The sequence below is a fragment of the Melospiza melodia genome, chromosome 26, assembly GCF_035770615.1.
Source record: "Melospiza melodia melodia isolate bMelMel2 chromosome 26, bMelMel2.pri, whole genome shotgun sequence".
In the NCBI taxonomy this organism is placed as follows: domain Eukaryota; kingdom Metazoa; phylum Chordata; class Aves; order Passeriformes; family Passerellidae; genus Melospiza; species Melospiza melodia.
The window spans coordinates 470,514-488,287 of NC_086219.1; the positions used below are offsets into that span (position 1 = coordinate 470,514).

General features: G+C 57.6%; 1 protein-coding gene across 1 annotated transcript; it reads left to right on the forward strand.

Annotated features, from left to right (window-relative positions):
• Positions 1-10,151: 10,151 nt before the first annotated feature.
• Positions 10,152-12,325, forward strand: HES4 (hes family bHLH transcription factor 4). The gene is given in 5 exon segments (XM_063176751.1): positions 10,152-10,411; positions 10,586-10,681; positions 10,767-10,854; positions 11,327-11,614; positions 11,617-12,325. Coding segments are annotated over 5 exon segments (885 nt in total). The 5' UTR covers positions 10,152-10,300; the 3' UTR covers positions 11,919-12,325.
• The last annotated feature ends 5,449 nt before the right edge of the window (positions 12,326-17,774 follow it).

The following is a 17,774-nucleotide window of genomic DNA, read 5'->3' on the forward strand; positions in this document are numbered from 1 at the left end:
ACAATTTCCAGGACATTTCCTCCTGATTGTCACCTCCGGGGCTCTGCAAAACCTGAGCCCTGCTGGGGGGAAAATCCCATTTCCCAACGCCATTTCCCAATCCCGTCCATTTTCCAGAGGGAAAAGAGGCACAGTCCGGAGCTCTGGGCTGCCACAGCCTCTGTCCTGGGGAGGCTTTGGGAATTCCAGGGGAATGAAACCCCCCAGCACAGGAGGGGAGCTGGCCCTGCTGGCCTGGCCCAATTCCACCTCGGGGGAATTTCATTTTCTCTCTGGAGCCCTGGGGGTCTGTGGCAGCCGTGCCAGGACCTGGCACTGCTGGGGCAGCAGGGAAAAGGTGAATTCGCGAGGGAGATTCAGGCGCAGCCCGTTAAAAGCCCACATTTGCAGGTCCCCCTGGAAGTGTTTATCCATTATTGAAAATCCCATATGTTCCACGTCCAGGAAGATCAGCTCCCAGCCGCCAGATAAGCGGCGTCCATTCATTGTTCTCCCGTCTCTCCCTCCTCCCGTTCTGCCTCCCCCCGGGGCTTTTAATTACATCCATCACCCCCCAGCCCTCCGGACCCGCCGGCTCCGGGTCCCCCAGCCCAGCACGGCCCATTTCCACCCCCTTGCAAGCGCAGCAATTGTTCCTCTCCCCTGTTCCAAGTCCTGGAGCGAGAGACGGAGACATTTAGCAGCCGCTGTGAAATTTCAGCCGGGATTGGAATTTATTTTAAGACGCCGGCCTTTAAATTTTTCATTAAAGCCTTTCTCCCCCTGCCAGGCAGCGGGGACCCGGGCAGGGGGGCGTCGATGTGCCGGGGGAGGATGGAGGATTTCACAGAGCCCGCAGCCTCTGTTCGCAGCTCCCGATTCCTGCCGGGAATCCCCAGACCCCGGTGCCCTCTCCATCCCGGAGCGGCCTCGCCAGGGTCTCGGATCGGGAGCGCTGGGAGCGTCCCGGGGTTTGCGGCTGGAGCAAGGCCAGAGCTCGGTGCCCGAGCCGGGATTCGTTCCGTGCTGGGCGGCCCCGGGGCGGGAGGAGCCTGCGGGGAGCTCCGAGGGGTGGAAGTGCCTGGAGGAGAGATTCCTTCTGCTCCCCACGCGCTGGTTCCGCATTTCCATCCGGTTCCTCATGCATTTCCCATTTCCTGCTGCATTTCCCATGCATCTGCTGTATTTCCTATTTCCCGCTGCATTCCCATCCAGTTCCTGCTGCATTTCCCTCCCATCTCCTGCTGCATTTCCCATCCAGTTCCTGCTGCATTTCCAGTCCATCTCCTGCTGCATTTCCAGTCCATTTCCTGCTGCATTTCCCTCCCATCTCCTGCTGCATTCCCATCCAGTTCCTGCTGCATTTCCCTTCCATTTCCTGCTGCATTTCCCATTAATTTCCTGCTGCATTTCCAGTCCATCTCCTGCTGCATTTCCAGTCCATTTCCTGCTGCATTTCCCTCCCATCTCCTGCTGCATTTCCCTCCCATCTCCTGCTGCATTTCCCATCCAGTTCCTGCTGCACTTCCCATTAATTTCCTCCTGCATTTTCCATCCATCTCCTCCTGCATTTCCCTCCCAGCTCCCTTCCCTCTCCATGGCCATGGTTTCCATGTATCCCCATCCCAAATATCCATCCCGACCCCACTTCTGGTGTTTAATCCCCAAACGTTCCCCCGAACTCCCGCCCCATCCCAGCTCCCGTTTTTTGCCCAGCTCCCCCGTGCGCAGCTCGGAGGTGTCTCATTAATGGATTAATTATTCATGGGGCGCCAGACGGGCAGGCAGAGCCGGGCCGGGAGGAGCCCGGAGCATCCCCGGCCTCTCCTGATGTCACCGCTCCCTCCCCGGCCACAGCCACGTTGTCACCGATTGTCACCGGCCACCTGCTCGGCACTGGGCAATCCTCGTTAAAATCCCAATTAGCATATAATGAGGGACAAGTCCCGGCTTTCCCAAGCCCCAATTTCCTTTCTTTCCCTGTTTTTTTTTTTTAGATTTATTTTTGTTTTAACAAAAGGTTTCCAGTTGTTCAAACCCGGGGGTAAGAACCAGGCTGTGGATCCAGGGTCAGGACTGACCAGGGAGCTGCTGGGACACTTGGGAAGAGCCTGGAAAATTGGGAAAATTGAGAATTCCGTGTCCCCTCGAGCTGGCTGAATGGTCCTGGCGTTCTCCAGAGGGGCTGCTTGAGTTTCCATGCTGGAGAAGCCCCTCCACAGTGGGAGTAATTCCATTTTCAGGGGAGTGGGAATCACCAACCCTGCTGGGGACACGGTTTGGGCATGCTGGGTTGATGCCACCACTCCATGGGCAGACTTTTGGGGCCTCATGAGTTAAACTGCGCCGGGATTTTGGCCACTTCTCTCTGGATTTGCCCATTTTCCTTCCTCCCACACTCCACAACGTCCCTTGGAGCCAGCAGCCACGTTAAGCTCAGTTTAAGAACAACTCAAAATCCAAACCCAAACCCTTCACTCGCTTGTTCCCGTTTAATTTTCCAACAGCTTTCACCCAACATTCTTCAGGAAGAGAAACACGAACAAAAATGAACATTTCCCCCTCTCCAAGGACAATTTGGGGCATTCAGGTTCCAAGCCTGGAGAGTGAACCTCCAGGAGAAGCCGAGTGCCATTGTCCCCATCAAGCCCCGGAGCAGGGAGGGACAGCGCTGTCACCACAGGGAGGTGGCCCAGGCTGGGTGTCCTGTCCGTCCCTCCCAGCCCAGACAACTCTCTTTGCCATCCCATTGAATTTTTCATATAAAGCTGATACCATGAAAAATGAGCATCTTTTCGCCGGCAAGACAATGGGGGATTTTTCAGAGAGTTGTCGCGCCCTTTGTGCGCTTTGTGGGGTTTTCTTTGCCGGGTTCTGGCTGGGGCAGGGTTTATCAAAGGCGCGGGGACAATGGCAGCGGGATGAAGTCACAACGTTAATCTGCTCCAAAGAGGTGGGAACTGCCCTGAATGCCATGAAATGCTCGCCACAGCCAGCCCGCCCCCAGGTGCCAATCACAAAGTCACCGGCGGCCGCGGAGGGAAATCTTGGGGCGAAAGTCTGGAATGATGCAAAGAGAAGGAACTTTAATAATTTTGATTTTTCTTTACATGGAGGAATGGCTGTGGAGGAATGGGGAACCGAGGGAACGGGATGATCTGGGTTGGAAGGGACCTTAAAGCTCTTCCCATTCCATGTCCCACTATCCCAGGTTCCAGGATCCATCTCAAACACATCCCAGCAAGGAGCCCCCACCCTCGTTTTAGTGATGGGATGAGAGGTAATTTCTCCTGGACATCAGGAGGAATATGAAAGTTTGGAATGTGCCATCCAAGGAGGTTTGGAATCCCATCCCAAGGAACATCTGCCTGGGGATGGGGACAAGGTGGGGACAAACTGGGCCAGCTTGGACTTGGTGGCCTTGGGAGGCTTCTCCAACCTTGGTGATTCCGGGATTCTGGATTGGATCAGGAATTCTGCTGTATAGAGGTCCAAAAGGGATTCTGGATTGGATCAGGAATTCTGGATTGGATCAGTTCTACTGTGTGAAGACCTCAGACAGCATTCTGGATTGGATCAGGAATTCTGGATTGGATCCGGAATTCTGCTCTGTGAAGGTCCCACACAGATTTTTCCTGGTGCCTGCCAGAAGAAGAAACATCATGAAGACCCCAAATTCCAACCCCCTGGAGCTGTTGCTTTGCTCTCCTTGCTCCTCCCGAGGGTTGTTTGATGGGAGGGGGCAAAGGACCGAGCCCAGAGCGTGTCCCAGCCCCCAGGGACGCATCCAGGTGTGCAAACAAGCTGGACTTCCCCAAAAATTCGATTTCGGGCCTGGAATGGAATGTGCCGGCTCCCATCCCCCCGTTCCCGCGGGGGCTCCCGATGCCTCAGTGCGCGGCTTTAAAGGAATTTCTCCCCTCTTCTGGATTAGTGACCCATTCTAACAGCTCCCTCACTGCCCGGCTCTCAAAGGCCCCATTGGGTCGAGCTGACAAAGGAGCTGAGCCGGAGATGAAGAGCTTACAAAAAGTTTGGAGGAAGCCGTGGAGTCCTTTTAAAGAGAATAAACTGCCACTGCTGTGTCTGGGTTGAGTTAATCTGATTAGGCCAAGCTCATCAACAGCCCCGGTGAAAGGAATGAGGCGGGAAAAACCCTGGACAGGGCCTGAAAAAAAAAAAAAAAACAAAAAAAAACCCCAAACCAGGGACCCTTTTAGCAGGAAAGTCAAACAAATCCATTGTGGGGGGAGCACGCTCGCCTGCAGATGGCAAAATGACAAATCTGCTCAAAGCAAAGCAAATAGAGGAGGTGGCTTTTGCCCAGGTACGGGGACAGGGATGGAGGGAGCTCAGAGGGAAGGGGCTGGGGGACTGGGGATGGCAGAGCAGGGTGGGCTTTACTGCTCTGTGGGAAAACCCGAGGGGTAAAAGGATTTCTGTGAGTTTTCCATGCTGCTGTGTCCCTTAGGAGCCACCACCGCCCCGCTCCCAGCGACAATGGGGCTTTTTCCAAGCTCTGGAAGCAGCAGCTCCCACCCAAGGAGGAATGAACCATCGCGAATGAATCCCTTGGGCAGCCGCGCCAGGCACAAAGGGGACGGCGCCACCATCGCCCCACCTCATGGGACATTTTATAGAGCGCCAACCAAAAACCTTCCTTAAAGCCCCGCCAGAACATCCCATCCCCACCTCCTGGGAGAGATTTTCAGCTCTGCCTCGGGAGCAGCTGGGATTGTGCTGGGCTGGAACCCCTCAGATAATCAAGCACAATATCAGTGCCAGGCGTGGCAGGAGATTTTGTGCCCCAGCGCTGTCAGTGACTCTATTTTCTGCTCTGCACACCAGGGCCGAGGCTCAGCCCCTTCTCCGCGTCCCCAGAGGAACAGGAGCCCCCGAAAGGGACCCCGGGCTGTGCAAAATGCGGGCTGCAATCCCTCTTTTCATCCCCGCCGCCTTTTCAAGATGTTTTCCAGGGAAGGGAAAGTCAGCAGATCCGCGCCTGGGCAGAGTTTCTGGCACTTGCAGAAGAAGGGAACATCTGTCTCAATCAGCTGGGCTATTCTGTGCGCCGGCTCCTCCTCAGCTCTCAGCACCGAGAGACACAAAACCGGGGCAAAACCTCCCAAAAAGGGGTTTTGTCTGCGCCGCCGCAATTTCCTTTTAGGAGAATTTCCAAGGGCGGGGAAGGAGGAAAGGAGGGGAGAAAAGAAATTAAAGCCCATTTGCTTCCTTGTGAAAAAGAGGAAAAAAACCCCAAAATCTCCATTTCTAATGGGGCGAGATTCCTTCCCAGCCCTCAAAAGGAGCGGGTGGGATGAAGAGGAGTTAATTGGTGCAGACAGGAATTTTCTTGGAAATGTTTCCCCTTTCAGCTGGGCTGGGAGCTCCTGGAATCCAGGGAAAAACTCAGCAATGAGGGAGGCCCCTGGCACACCTTGGGGCACGGCTATGGATCCCTGGAATCAGGGAATCCTGGAGTTTTAAAGGTTGGAAAAGGCCTCGAGGCCCAACCATCACCACCCTGTGATGTCCCTGAGCTGCATCCACGGGTTCCCGAACAATTCCAGGGCTTTGGGGCCCATTCCCGATGTTTACAGCCCTCTCCATGACTTTTTTATGCCAATATCAGATCTAAATAAAAGATGGAAGAGCCTCTGGCCTGTGAGACCCGGCCTCGACTGCAGAGCTTTGGAAATATCCAGGTTTGGGATGGGATTTTGGGAGCTGGCCGAGCTGGAGCCATCCCTGGGGATTCTCCCTGCTCTGCTGCTGTTGGGAATGATTTCAGCTGGCACTGGAGAAGCAGAGCTCAGCAGGGCTGGGACGGGAGCGGGACAGAGATCAGGACACAAAAACTTCCCCCACAATTTCCCCAAACCCCTTCCTGGCCCTGGGCCTGTTTGGAGGGGGATTGTGGCGGCCGCATGACCCCTGCTAATTAATTTCAGCTGATTAGAGCTGGAAACTCCGCGGGGACAAAAGAGGCCACGGGAGGATGCTCGGGGCTGGAGGCTGCGCTGTAATTTGTTCCCCATTATGGGCGGCCAAAAAGAAAAAAAAAAAAAAAAAAAAAAAAAAAAAAAAAAAAAAAAAAAGGAAAAAAGCTGCTCGCGAGCTGCCAGCCCGTAATGTCTTCATTTGTGGCGCAGCGTTCCCTGTGCCACATCCCGGGGTGATGGATGGGATCAAGGCCGGGAAATCCCGGGGGATTAGAGCCCGTCCCTGCGCAAACAGCGCCGGAGAGGCCGAGAGCCGCAGCTGTGCCCAACAATGGGCGAGCAAACAGCGCCGGGAGGGGCCGGGGCAGCCGCACAGACCCGCTCGGCCCCGGCGCCTTTTGTGAGCCCCTTCCCCCGTGGGCCGCGAGGCTTTTCAGCGGCGCTTCCAGATTTGGAGCGGGCTGGATGCAATAAAACGGGCTTGGGATCAAAGGGACGAGCGGGGACGGCCACCAGCGTTTGTCCCCTGCCCTGTCCCCTCCTCGTGTCCCCAGCCCCGGTATGGGCACGAATAACCCGGCTCACACCACCAGAACGCAAAGCTTTTAAGCTGTTTTTATTTAAAAACAAGTGTGAACGCGAGGGGTTTTTATCTTTTTTTTTTTTTTTTTTTTTTTTTTTTTTTCTAAGGGATCAAGATTAAATATATAGGCCATGCCCAGAGAGGGACTTTGCGCACAAAGCCATAAGAAGGAAAATCCCAGAGGTTGTTTAAAGGCTTTCACAGCCCAGCCCAAGCTGGGAAACGCGAATTACCCCGAGCTGGGGCAGCCAGCAGGGGGAATTGCAGGAGGGGAGGGTGAAATAAATGCAATTCCAGCTGCGGGATCAGGGCTGCCAGCCCGGATCCGCCGCTCCTGGCATTTCCTTGGCCTCTCCCGCGGACATTGCACGGGGGCATGAAATCGATGGAAAAGAGACGGAAAATGTGGGCTGGGCTGCAGAAAAGCGGCTTAGGGGGTTGGAAAAGCCTCGGGGAGGGGAGGCTGTGCTCAGCAGCGCTCCCCGCCCTGCCATCCCTGATAGCCCCCAAAATTCTGGCACTCGGGATCCTTTCCCAGAGTGCCAACAGGGAAATTTCCGGGCTCTTTCTGGGAGTTTTCCAGCTGCAGGGGTGGGAGTTGGGCAGGCACAGCTGGGCACAGCTGTGAGGGTGGCAGGGGGTGTTTGTGTCCCCACGCTGTCCCCTTGGTGCGGCATCAATCGTCACTAAATGGTGAAAAACCTCGCGGGATGGGAAATGACCCTGGGCGCATCCAAGTGTGGATTAGGTGGGGATAAAACAACAAAAAAACCCAAAACCAAAACCACAACCCCAATCCCAAATGCCAGTCCTGGCAGAGAACAGAATTCTGGTTTCATCCGAATTGGAGGAAATGAGGATTTCCTCCGGGGTTTGGATCCCGGCAGGGGTGGGATGGGGAGGAGAGGGCTGGGGGCGATGCCGGGGCTCAGAGCCCCAGGGATGATCCCGAAATCTGCCCTGGAATTCCCTGCGGAGAGCAGCACAGCCAGCAAGGGCTGCTCCCAGCCTGGGAATTGCATCACTGCGTGTGGATTCTGCTGAAATCCTCCAGTCGTGACTTTTTTTCTTTTTTTTTTCTTTTTTTTTTTCTTTTTTTCAGTGTAATTATGTAATTAATGCGTTCAGAGCGAGCTGCAGAAGGAGGGACACGTTTTTTATTTTTTTTTATTATTATTGTTATTATTATCATGACTTATTTCCTCCCAGGGTTTTTACAGCCTCCCTTATTTTCAGGGAGATTGCACAAGGGGCTGTTGTTGTGCAGTTTATTGCTCTCAGAAGGAAGCTGAGCCCTGAAGCTTTGCAATGACACTCAAAACGCCCCTTAATAACATTTATTCCTCCGCAGGGACACAACCTGCACCCTTCCTCCAGAGGAATGGGCTCCACTTTGCTGCCGCTCGGACTCCTCCAGAAAAACAACACCTCCCACACGGCAAAAATCATAATTCAGCCCGGAATCGCTGTTCCTGCGGTCACGTGTGCCTGGGGAGGGAGAGGAAAAGGCTCCTGAGAGGAATGAATTCCCCTGGAGCCTTTGATGTCTGCGGGAGGATGGAGCCTGGGCGCTCCCGGCATGTGGCACAGCACCTGGAGTGCTCCGAGATGAAAGGGCCGGGAACGCTTCCAAGGGCTGCTCTTTCCCTTTTCCCGTCCTGGTTTCCCAGCTATTTTCTTCTTTTTGTTTTCTTCACTTTCCTTTTTTCCATCTTTTCCTTCCTTCTTTCCTTTCCTTTCCTTTCCTTTCCTTTCCTTTCCTTTCCTTTCCTTTCCTTTCCTTTCCTTTCCTTTCCTTTCCTTTCCTTTCCTTTCCTTTCCTTTCCTTTCCTTTCCTTTCCTTTCCTTTCCTTTCCTTTCCTTTCCTTTCCTTTCCCTTTTCCCTTTTCCCTTTTCCCCTTTTTCCCCCTTTTTTCCCTTTTTTCCCTTTTTTTCCCTTCCCTCTGGGAATGATTCCCTGCAGTGAATTCACAGCAGAGCAGGATTCAGGCCAACAGTAAGGATTAAATTCCACGCGTCGTTCCCTTCTCCTCCCAAAGAATTCCCACAAACTCAGCCGGGTCGCCCTCAGGTTTTCAGCTGCAGAAACCGGACGTGTTTTGCTGAGAGTCTCCACGAAAAAAAAGATCTCATTTTTTCCCCCCTCAGAATGGGTGAGGAAAGAGGGGGAAAAGGAGTAGAGCTTTTCCAGGCCAGGAACCCAACTCTGAGCCATCAGCCTGTGCGGAGCTAATTCCCAATTTCTGATTAAAAGATTATTATTATCATTATTAAAAGATTAAAGCCTGCAGCAGCGAGATTCACACCAGGGCTGCATTCCCAGCAAGGCCTCAGACAGGCAGGGCTTGAAATGAGCCAGAGCTCGGCTGCTCCGTGAGGGGGGTCCCACTTAAAAGGGATTTTTTGGGTCATGGGAACAGGACTGAGCCCAGTGGGCACCGTGACCCCTCAGCCACGGCACAAACACACAGCTTTTGGGGTTTGCCAAATTCTTGCAGATTTTGGGGCTTCCCAAAGCCCCACAGCTTTTGGGGTTTCATGAAGCGCCACAGCTTTTGGCGTTTCCCAAATTCTTGTAGATTTGCTCCGGCAGTGGGGAGAACAGGGGGTAAATAAGGGCGAGGGGGCAGAACGGGGGTCCCTGAAGAGTTCGGGGGGTGCTGACCCTTCCTGACCGGTTAAACCGGGGGGTGCCGGGGGCACCACCGGGGGTGCGGGAAGGCGCTGGGGGTTGCTGATTCCGCTTCCTCCCGCTGCGCCACGGCCGGGATCGGCTCGCCGGGGGCCGGGGGAGCGGGGGGAGCGGGAAGCGGGCCGGGAGGCAGCGCAGGAAGGCGGCAGCCCCGCGGGCGGGGCGGCGGGGCGGCTGCCGCTGGCGGGCGGCGGCGGGGCGGGGTTTTCCCATGGAGCCGGGAGCGCTCCGGCACGTGCTCCGCCGGGAGAACGGGGGGGCGGTGGAGAGCAGCGGCGGGGATGGGGATGGGAACGAACGGGGGGGAGCGCGCTGGGAACGGGGGAACCGGGGGGAACCGTGAGGGAGAGCGCGAGCCGCGGCCGTGATTGACAGCGGCGCCCGCGCCAGCCAATGGGAGCGCAGAGCGCCCGCGCGGCCGCCCGCACCCCCCGCCCATTGGCTGCCCGCCGGCCGCGGCCTCGCGTGCCGCGCCAGCCGCCGCCGCCCCCGGGCCGGGTGTCACAAGGCGGGCAGGGCAGGGCGGGCGGCGAGCGGGGCCGGCGCGGCGGCGGCGGTGCCGGGGCCAGCCCCGCCCGCGCTCTGCCCTCACACTCCACCCCCCCTCCCTGCCCTCACACACACATCGCGCTCCCCCCGCCTCCCTCACCCCACGTGGCCCTGCTGAGGGGAGGGGGCGTTCCCCGCGCGCGTGACGGGGCGGGGCGGGGCTTCCCGCCCCGCGCGGGGCATGGGGGGGTGTAAGGGAGAGGGGGGGGTGAGGAGCGGACCAATGGGAGCGTGGGACGCGCGGGCGCCGGGCGCGGGCCGGGCGCTGATTGGCTGCGCGCGAGTGTGGGAACGGCGGCGGCGGCGGGTTCACACGAATGGGCGCCGCCGCCACCGCCGCCGCCGCCGCCGGGCTATAAAAGGGCGCGGGCGAGGGGCGGGGGGCGCCGCCGCCTCACGCCCCGCGCCCGCCGCACGCGCCCCGCGCCCGCCGCCGCACGCGCTCGCTTCGCCCCCCTCCGGTTTCTCTTTTTCTCCCCGCCTACCATCCCCCGGTTCGTGCCGCTCTCCCCGCCGCTGACTTCCATCCCGTTCGCTGCACCGCACGCCTCAGCCATGCCCGCCGACACGGGCATGGAGAAACCGACCGCCTCGCCCATCGCCGGCGCGCCCGCCAGCGCCAGCCACACGCCGGACAAGCCGCGGAGCGCCAGCGAGCACCGGAAGGTAAATGGAGGAGGAGGAGGGTGCCGGTCGGGGCGCAGCGGCGGTGGCGGCGGAGCTGGATGGCGGCAAGCCCGCGGCCGTGCTGAGGTCGGTGATGGTCGGGGCTGGCGGCCGGGGCGGCGCGGGGGTCCCGGGGTGTGCGGGGCGCGCTGACCGGCTCCGCTCTGCCCGCAGTCCTCCAAGCCCATCATGGAGAAGCGGCGCCGGGCGCGGATCAATGAGAGCCTGGGGCAGCTCAAGACGCTCATCCTGGACGCGCTCAAGAAGGACGTAAGTGGGGCGGGGGGACACCGGGGGGACACCGGGAGCGTGTCGGGGCGCGGGCAGCCCTGAGCGAGCCGCTCTTGTCCCGCAGAGCTCGCGGCACTCCAAGCTGGAGAAGGCGGACATCCTGGAGATGACCGTCAAGCACCTGCGGAACCTGCAGCGGGCGCAGATGACCGGTGAGTGCCGGGCATGGCGACAGAGCATCGGGATCGGCGTCTGCTCTGGGAGCTGAGGGCAAGGGAGCGGGGATGGGCATCGGGAACCGGGGACAGAGAACGGGGACGGGCATCCGGACCGAAGGCAGGGCACCGGGAACCGGGCTCTGCACCAGGGCTTGGGGATTTGAGAATGAGAGAGCGGGAGCTGGCGACAGGAGACCGGGACGGGGCTTCTTACAGGGAACCGGGCTCCGGGACTGGGGACAGGGGACAGGGAACCGGGCTCCAGACCAGGGGTTAGGGACAGGGGGCCGGGCTGGACACCCGGGGTTAGGAACAGGGTACCGGGGTTAGGAACAGTGCACCGGGAACAGGGCTGCACACCGTGATTAGGAACAGAGGACCGGGCGCCGGGGACAGGGCACCGTGGCCGGTGCTCCGGACCTGCCGCTCACCTGCCGCCCCCTCCGTTCCTTTCCCCCCCTCCCAGCCGCGCTCAGCGCCGACCCCACCGTCCTCGGCAAGTACCGGGCGGGCTTCAACGAGTGCATGAACGAGGTGACCCGGTTCCTGTCCACCTGCGAAGGGGTCAACGCGGACGTGCGCACGCGGCTGCTGAGCCACCTCTCGGCGTGCCTGGGCCAGATCGTGGCCATGAACTACCCCCCTCCTCCTCCGCCGCCGCCGCCGCCCGCCCAGCCCGCACATCTGGCGCAGCAGCCGCTGCACGTCCAGCTGCCGCCGGGCGCCGCCGGCGCCGTGCCCGTGCCCTGCAAGCTGACCCCGCCGAGGCGCTGTCCCCCAAGGTCTACGGCGGCTTCCAGCTCGTTCCGGCCACCGACGGCCAGTTCGCCTTCCTCATCCCCAACCCGGCCTTCCCGCCCGGCTCCGGACCGGTTATTCCGCTCTACGCCAACGCCAACGCGCCGGTGGCGGCGGGCGGCGGCTCGGGGAGCGCGGCCGCCACCCCCTCGGCGTCGCCGGTGCAAGGCTTGACATCATTTGGGGGCAGCATTGGGCCGGCGTCGCAGGCCGGGAGTCCCGTGGGAGAGCGCAGTGAATCCGTCTGGAGACCCTGGTGACTTCCAACGAGTCGTTCTCGTCTCCAAAAACAACAAAAAAAACAAAAACGAACTCTCGTTGGCTCCGTTCTATGGAGCCCCTGTTATGTCTTGGGGTTTTTTAAAGCAGAGAGGAAGAAAAGGACCTCGCTATGAACGTGCTATTTATTATTTTCAGAGGTTGGGATCTCGACTTGTATTTTTACTCCTTTAAAATGCCTTTATTTGAGATACTTTTTTTAAGAAACGAACAAAAGAAAAAAATAAATGAGAAATAGTTTTGTAACGAATATTGAAAAAGTTATAATGCCAAAGTTGTTTGTATCCCGTTGGTCTGTGGGTGTGTGCGTGCCTGTGTCGAAGACGTCCAAAAACGAAAAGAGAAAAAAATTGCAGGTGTTTCAATAAAGGAACTCTTTGAAATAGAATTTTTTTTTTCCACCATTTCATTTTGTTTGAGAGTGGGCAAGGACGAGCTTAAAAAAAATGAATAGGACTGGACTTTATGGCTTTATTTAAGGATAATTGGAAGGGATTTGGGTAAGAAACTGGGAGAAAAGTGATGGGGCTGAGGTGGGAATGTTCAATATCCCCTGAGCTTTGCAGTCAAGAAGGATTCCTACAAAACCCGCTGCTGGAAGCTGAGCGAACGCCTCGATCCCGCTACCTGCTCCCAAAATCCCGAATCCTGCAGCGTTCCCACCTCCGGGCGGGGGTGGGCTGCACAGGAGTTACTCGGGGCGCACAAAAGCGGCGAGAGGAGCCCGTCGCCATTGTCGGCAGGGTAATTAGGGGTATAAAGGGTCTCATCGAGTATGCAGCGGGCTCATTGGCAGCTCGCAGCCCCATTGAGGCGCCTGGGAACTCGGAGCCGAGGGTTAATGTGTGCCTTTTTCTTCCGCGGCGCTGTCATTGACAGGGCCAGATAGACTCTGATACTCAATGCTGTTGTAAATTCAATTGCCCGGCCTCACAATGCCCACCTCATAAAAGAGAATAACTCGGGGTTGTGGCTTTTTCTTCGCCGCTGAGCGGGGGGACCGAGGAAAAGACAGTTTTGCCACCCATTCTGACTCACCCCCCGGCACTTGAATCGTGGCCAAGTGGAAGCAATCGCGGCCTCTCGCACACGGAGAATGAGCCACTTCCAATTGTCGCCAATTAAAAAGGGCCGCGCCGCCGAGGAAAGGCCACGGGGAGGGAACGCTCGGGGTGCCGGCCCGGCTTTGTGCGCCCTGCCCCGGATCGGGGAGCTGGGCTGCGCTGGAGTCCGCGGCAGGAGCGCCAGGAGCTGAGGGGGAGCGACAGAGGGGGCGTCCCCAGCTTCGGGAGGGCCAGGGGCATCATCTCCCACCTTCGAGAGTGCCAGGGGCGGCATCTCCCACCTTCGGGGGTGCCAGAGGGGTCTCCCACCTTCGGGAGGGCCAGGGGCGGCATCTCCCACCTTCGGGAGTGCCAGGGGCAGCATCTCCCACCTTCGGGAGGGCCAGGGGCATCATCTCCACCTTCGGGAGGGCCAGGGGCAGCATCTCCCACCTTCGGGAGGGCCAGGGGCATCATCTCCACCTTCGGGAGTGCCAGAGGGGTCTCTCACCTTCGGGAGGGCCAGGGGCATCATCTCTCACCTTCGGGGTGCCAGAGGCGCCATCTCCCCACCTTTGGGAGTGCCAGAGGCGCCATCTCCCACCTTCGGGAGGGCCAGGGCGGCATCTCCACCTTCGGGAGTGCCAGCGGCGGCGTCTCCCACCTTGCCCGGGTGTCTGTGGGGTCCTGATTTCTCCGATCCCCCTTTTCCAGGACCTTGGGGGTCTGTGGGGTCCTGATTTCCCTTCCTGGGAACATGGGGATTGTCTGAGGGTCTGTGGGATCCTGATTCCTGATCCCCCCTTCCCAGGGGTCTGTGGGATCCTGATTTCCTCCCTCCCAGGACCGTGGGCATTGTCCAGGTGGGTGGGCAGCAGCAGCAGCGTTTCCCAGCTCAGTGAACGAGCTGGGATTTGCAGAGCATCCAATGACACAAACCCAGGCATTTTTTATTTTTTTATCTTTTTTCTTTTTTTTTTTTTTAAGAACAGAAATGCAATTCCATCCTTCAAGGTCTGCTCCCATTAACAGCCAGGCTGAGGCTTCTGTGAGAACAGGGGCCTGTGGCTGTGTGCGCTGGGGGCATAAAAAAGCAGATTATCGGCTCCTGGAGGCTTTTTACAGCTTCCTGATGGCTCAGAGCGCGGCTCGATAAAGGAGCAGGCGCTGCTCGGAGCCTGGTACCGATCCAGGCCGGCAATTCCTGCGCGCCAATCGATCAGTCTGAGAGCCCTCCATCAGCCAGGGATCCATCCGAACCAGGAGGTTCCCAGGAGGTTTCGTTATGCAATCACAGGCATAAAACCGCGTTACGGCAATTCTGCTCCATCCCCCACAGCCCTGCCCCTCCTCTCGCGTCGGAGGGAGCTCTGAGGAGCAGATGAAAGCCTGGCTGTCGCCTGCCTGCAACACCAAATCCCTCCCCGGGGCATCGCCGCGCCCGGCCCGGCTCCCGCCGCGGTCCGCAAAATTCCCTTTATGGCCGGGAGGGGCCGAGGAGCGCGGGCAGAGCGAACCCCGCTGCTCCCGGGTGGGTTCGGGGCAAATCCCGGGTTCGGGGGCAAATCCCGCTGCTCCCGGGTGGGTTCGGGGCAAAATCCCGGGTTTGGAGCAAATCCCGCTCCTCCCGGGTGGATTCGGGGCAATCCCGCGAATCCCGAGTGGGTTCGGGGGCAAATCCCGGGTCTGGAGCAATCCCGCTCCTCCTGAGTGGGTCTGGGGTAAATCCCGCTGCTCCGAGTGGGTTCGGGGCAAATCCCGCTGCTCCCGAGTGGGTCTGGAGCCAATCCCGCGAATCCCGAGTGGGTTCAGAGCGAATCCTGCGAATCCCAAGTGGGTCCTGGAGCCAATCCCGCTCATCCCGAGTGGGTCCTGGAGCCAATCCCGCTCATCCCCAGTGGGTTCAGAGCGAATCCCGCTGCTCCCGAGTGGGTTCGGGGCGGCGGCAGCAGCACAAACAGACCCCGAGCGCGGCGCTCCCCGGGGCCGCGGCTCTGCCGCTGGAGTGACAGCCTGGCATTGTCACCGCGGTGTCACCTCCGCCCCCGAGAGCCCCCAGAGCCACCTGCGCCGCGTGGGGGGCAGCGGCCGCCCCCAGAAACCCCAAATCCTTCCCAGGAAAGGATCCCGAATCCTCCTCGGCGTGGAAGGGGAGATGCTCGGCTCTGTTCCATCCCTCATTGCTGCTTCTGGGCTTTTTGTGGCCTGACTCTTTCCCATTGCTTTTCTTCCTTCCTTCCCATTGCTTTTCTTCCTTTTTCCCATTGCTTTTTTCCCTTCTTTCCCATTGTTTTTCTTCCCTCCTTCCCATTGCTTTCCCTCTTTCTTTCCCATTGCTTTTCTTCCTTCTTTACCATTGCTTTTCCTCCAGATAACTCTTCTGTTATCTTCCACCCCGGAATATTTCCGCTGTGAGTTTGGTGGGTTTTTTTTTTTTTTTTTTTTGTATTTTTGATGCAGAAACTTCTGGCGCTGCGTTTTGAACTTCTGTGACCTCACTGCCGCCAGCCTCCTCCCATTTCTTTAGCCCCTCATCCCTTCCAGGTGTTTCCCCTCCCAAAGTCTCCCGAGGGCTTTTCCAGAGGTTCAAATTTGCTTTTGCCCCTTTAAAAGCGCAGGGGAAGAGCCAAGTGCGCGGTGCCCAGAGGTGAAAGTCCGAAGGGATGCGATAAAGGCAGCCCGGAATTGCCGGGATTCGTGCAATGATGGGGCTGTGGTGGGGGAAGGAAATGTTCCCCCCAGCTCGGGGCAAGGAAACAAAGCCCTTCCCAGCTCCTGGGCCTGCCAGGTGACAGGGAAAAGGAAAAACCTCTGGAAAATCGAGCTCTGGATGGGACTTTTTCCCTTCCAGGTCATCAGGGGTAAAGGAAAAACATCTGGAAAAGCACTGGAGGTTCTGGATGAGCCTTTTCACCTTCACATCTCCTGGGCCTGCCCAGGTCACAGGGAAAAGGAAAACCTCTGGAAAATCGAGGCTCTGGATGGGACTTTTTCCCTTCCCAGGTCATCAGGGGGAAAGGAAAAGCACTGGAGACTGTGGGTGAGACTTTCCTCCTTCCCATCTCTCAGGCCCTGCCCAGGTCACCAGGAAAAGAAAAAAAAAAAAACCCTGGAAAATCGAGGTTCTGGATGAGACTTTTCCCAATTTCCCCACATTTCCTTCCCACATTTCCCTCATTTCCCACCTTTCCCTCATTTCCTTCTCACATTTCCCATTCCCCACATTTCCCTCATTTTCCCACATTTCCCTCATTTCCCAGTTTCCCACATTTCCCTCATTTCCCAATTTCCTCATTTCCCAATTTCCCACATTTCCCTGGAGGTGGCGAAGGCTCACAGAGGGATGGGGGGCCCTGGGGCTGTGTCCCCGATATCCCAAAGGCTCCTGAGGAGGGGATGAAGGCATCCCCAAGGCGGTGACTCGGGCAATCCCACGAGGATGAGGATGAGGATGAGGATGAGGATGAGGATGAGGATGAGGAGGAGCGGGAGCGCGGCTCAGCGCACGCGGGCAGCTTTTCTCGGGCTGTTAAGCTGATTAATTGCAATGAAGTTCCTCCCGAGCCTCGGCGCGCTCTTTGAGGTCAGGGTCAGCGCACTGAGACGCTTAATCAGATCTTCCCATTTAGCCCCTCTTAGCCCTTTCTGCGGGCTGGAATGCGGCCCTTTCAAACCGCGCTCCCGGCGCCAAATTCCTGCTCAATCTCCCTCTCCCATTCCCTGGAGCAGCACGTCCACCATCGGGAAATCAAACCCGACCCGGCTCGGGTGAGGTTTGCACTGCCAGAGCCGCAGGGAGGGAAATAAAACATCAAATCGGCAGCTTGGTGCTGGGGTGTGGATTCTGTCCATCCCGGGGCCTCTTTTCCATCTGTGGAAAAGCAGAAACGGGGAGCAGCAGAGCTCCTCCCAGGGAAATGTTTGTAAACAGCCTGGTTTCCAGAGGAGGGGGAGATTTGATATTTTATTTGATATTTTATTTGATATTTTATTTGATATTTTATTTGATATTTATTTCCAGCTCTGGCAGTGGAAACTTCGCCTGAGCCGGGTCGGCAGCGTTGGATTTGATTCCTGATGGTGGATGTGCTGCTCCCATGGATGTGCTGCTCCCATGGACTCTGTCATTCCAGGGCTCTCTGTCATTCCACGCTGTGCTCCCATGGATGCGCTGCTCCGATGGACTCTGTCATTCCAGGGCTCTTTCCTATCTGCTTTTTTTTTCCCGGTGGAAAAGCAGAAGTGGGGAGCAGCTCCACAGGATGGGAAAGGGTGAAATGCCCCTGAGGGAGCCCGGCCGGCTGGTGGCACTGCCAAGGTGACCTGGGGACAGCCCTTCAGAGCCGGGCTGTTGGCAGGGCTGGAAGGGCCCTGGGGCAGCTGCCCAGCCCTGGCAGAGGAGGCTGGAGGGACAAGGTCAGTGCAGGAACGAGGCACAGACACATACCAAGGGAGCTTCTTCCTTCTTTTCCAGTGATTTGCTTCCTTCTTTTCCATAGATTTTCTTCCTTTTTCCCCATTGCTCTTCTTCCTTCTTTCCCTTGCTTTTCTTCCTTTTCCCCCATTGCTTTTCTTCCTTCTTTTCCATTGTTCTTCTTCCTTCTTTCCCATTGCTTTTCTTCCCTCTTTTCCATTGTTTTCTCTTCCTTTTTCCCCATCGTTTTTCTCCCTCTCCCCCCATTGTTTTTCTTCCTTCTTTTCCAATGTTTTCCTCCTTTTTCCCATTGCTTTTTGTCCTTTTTTACCATTGTTTTCTTCTTTTTTTTCCCCCCATTACCTTTCCTCTTTCTTTCA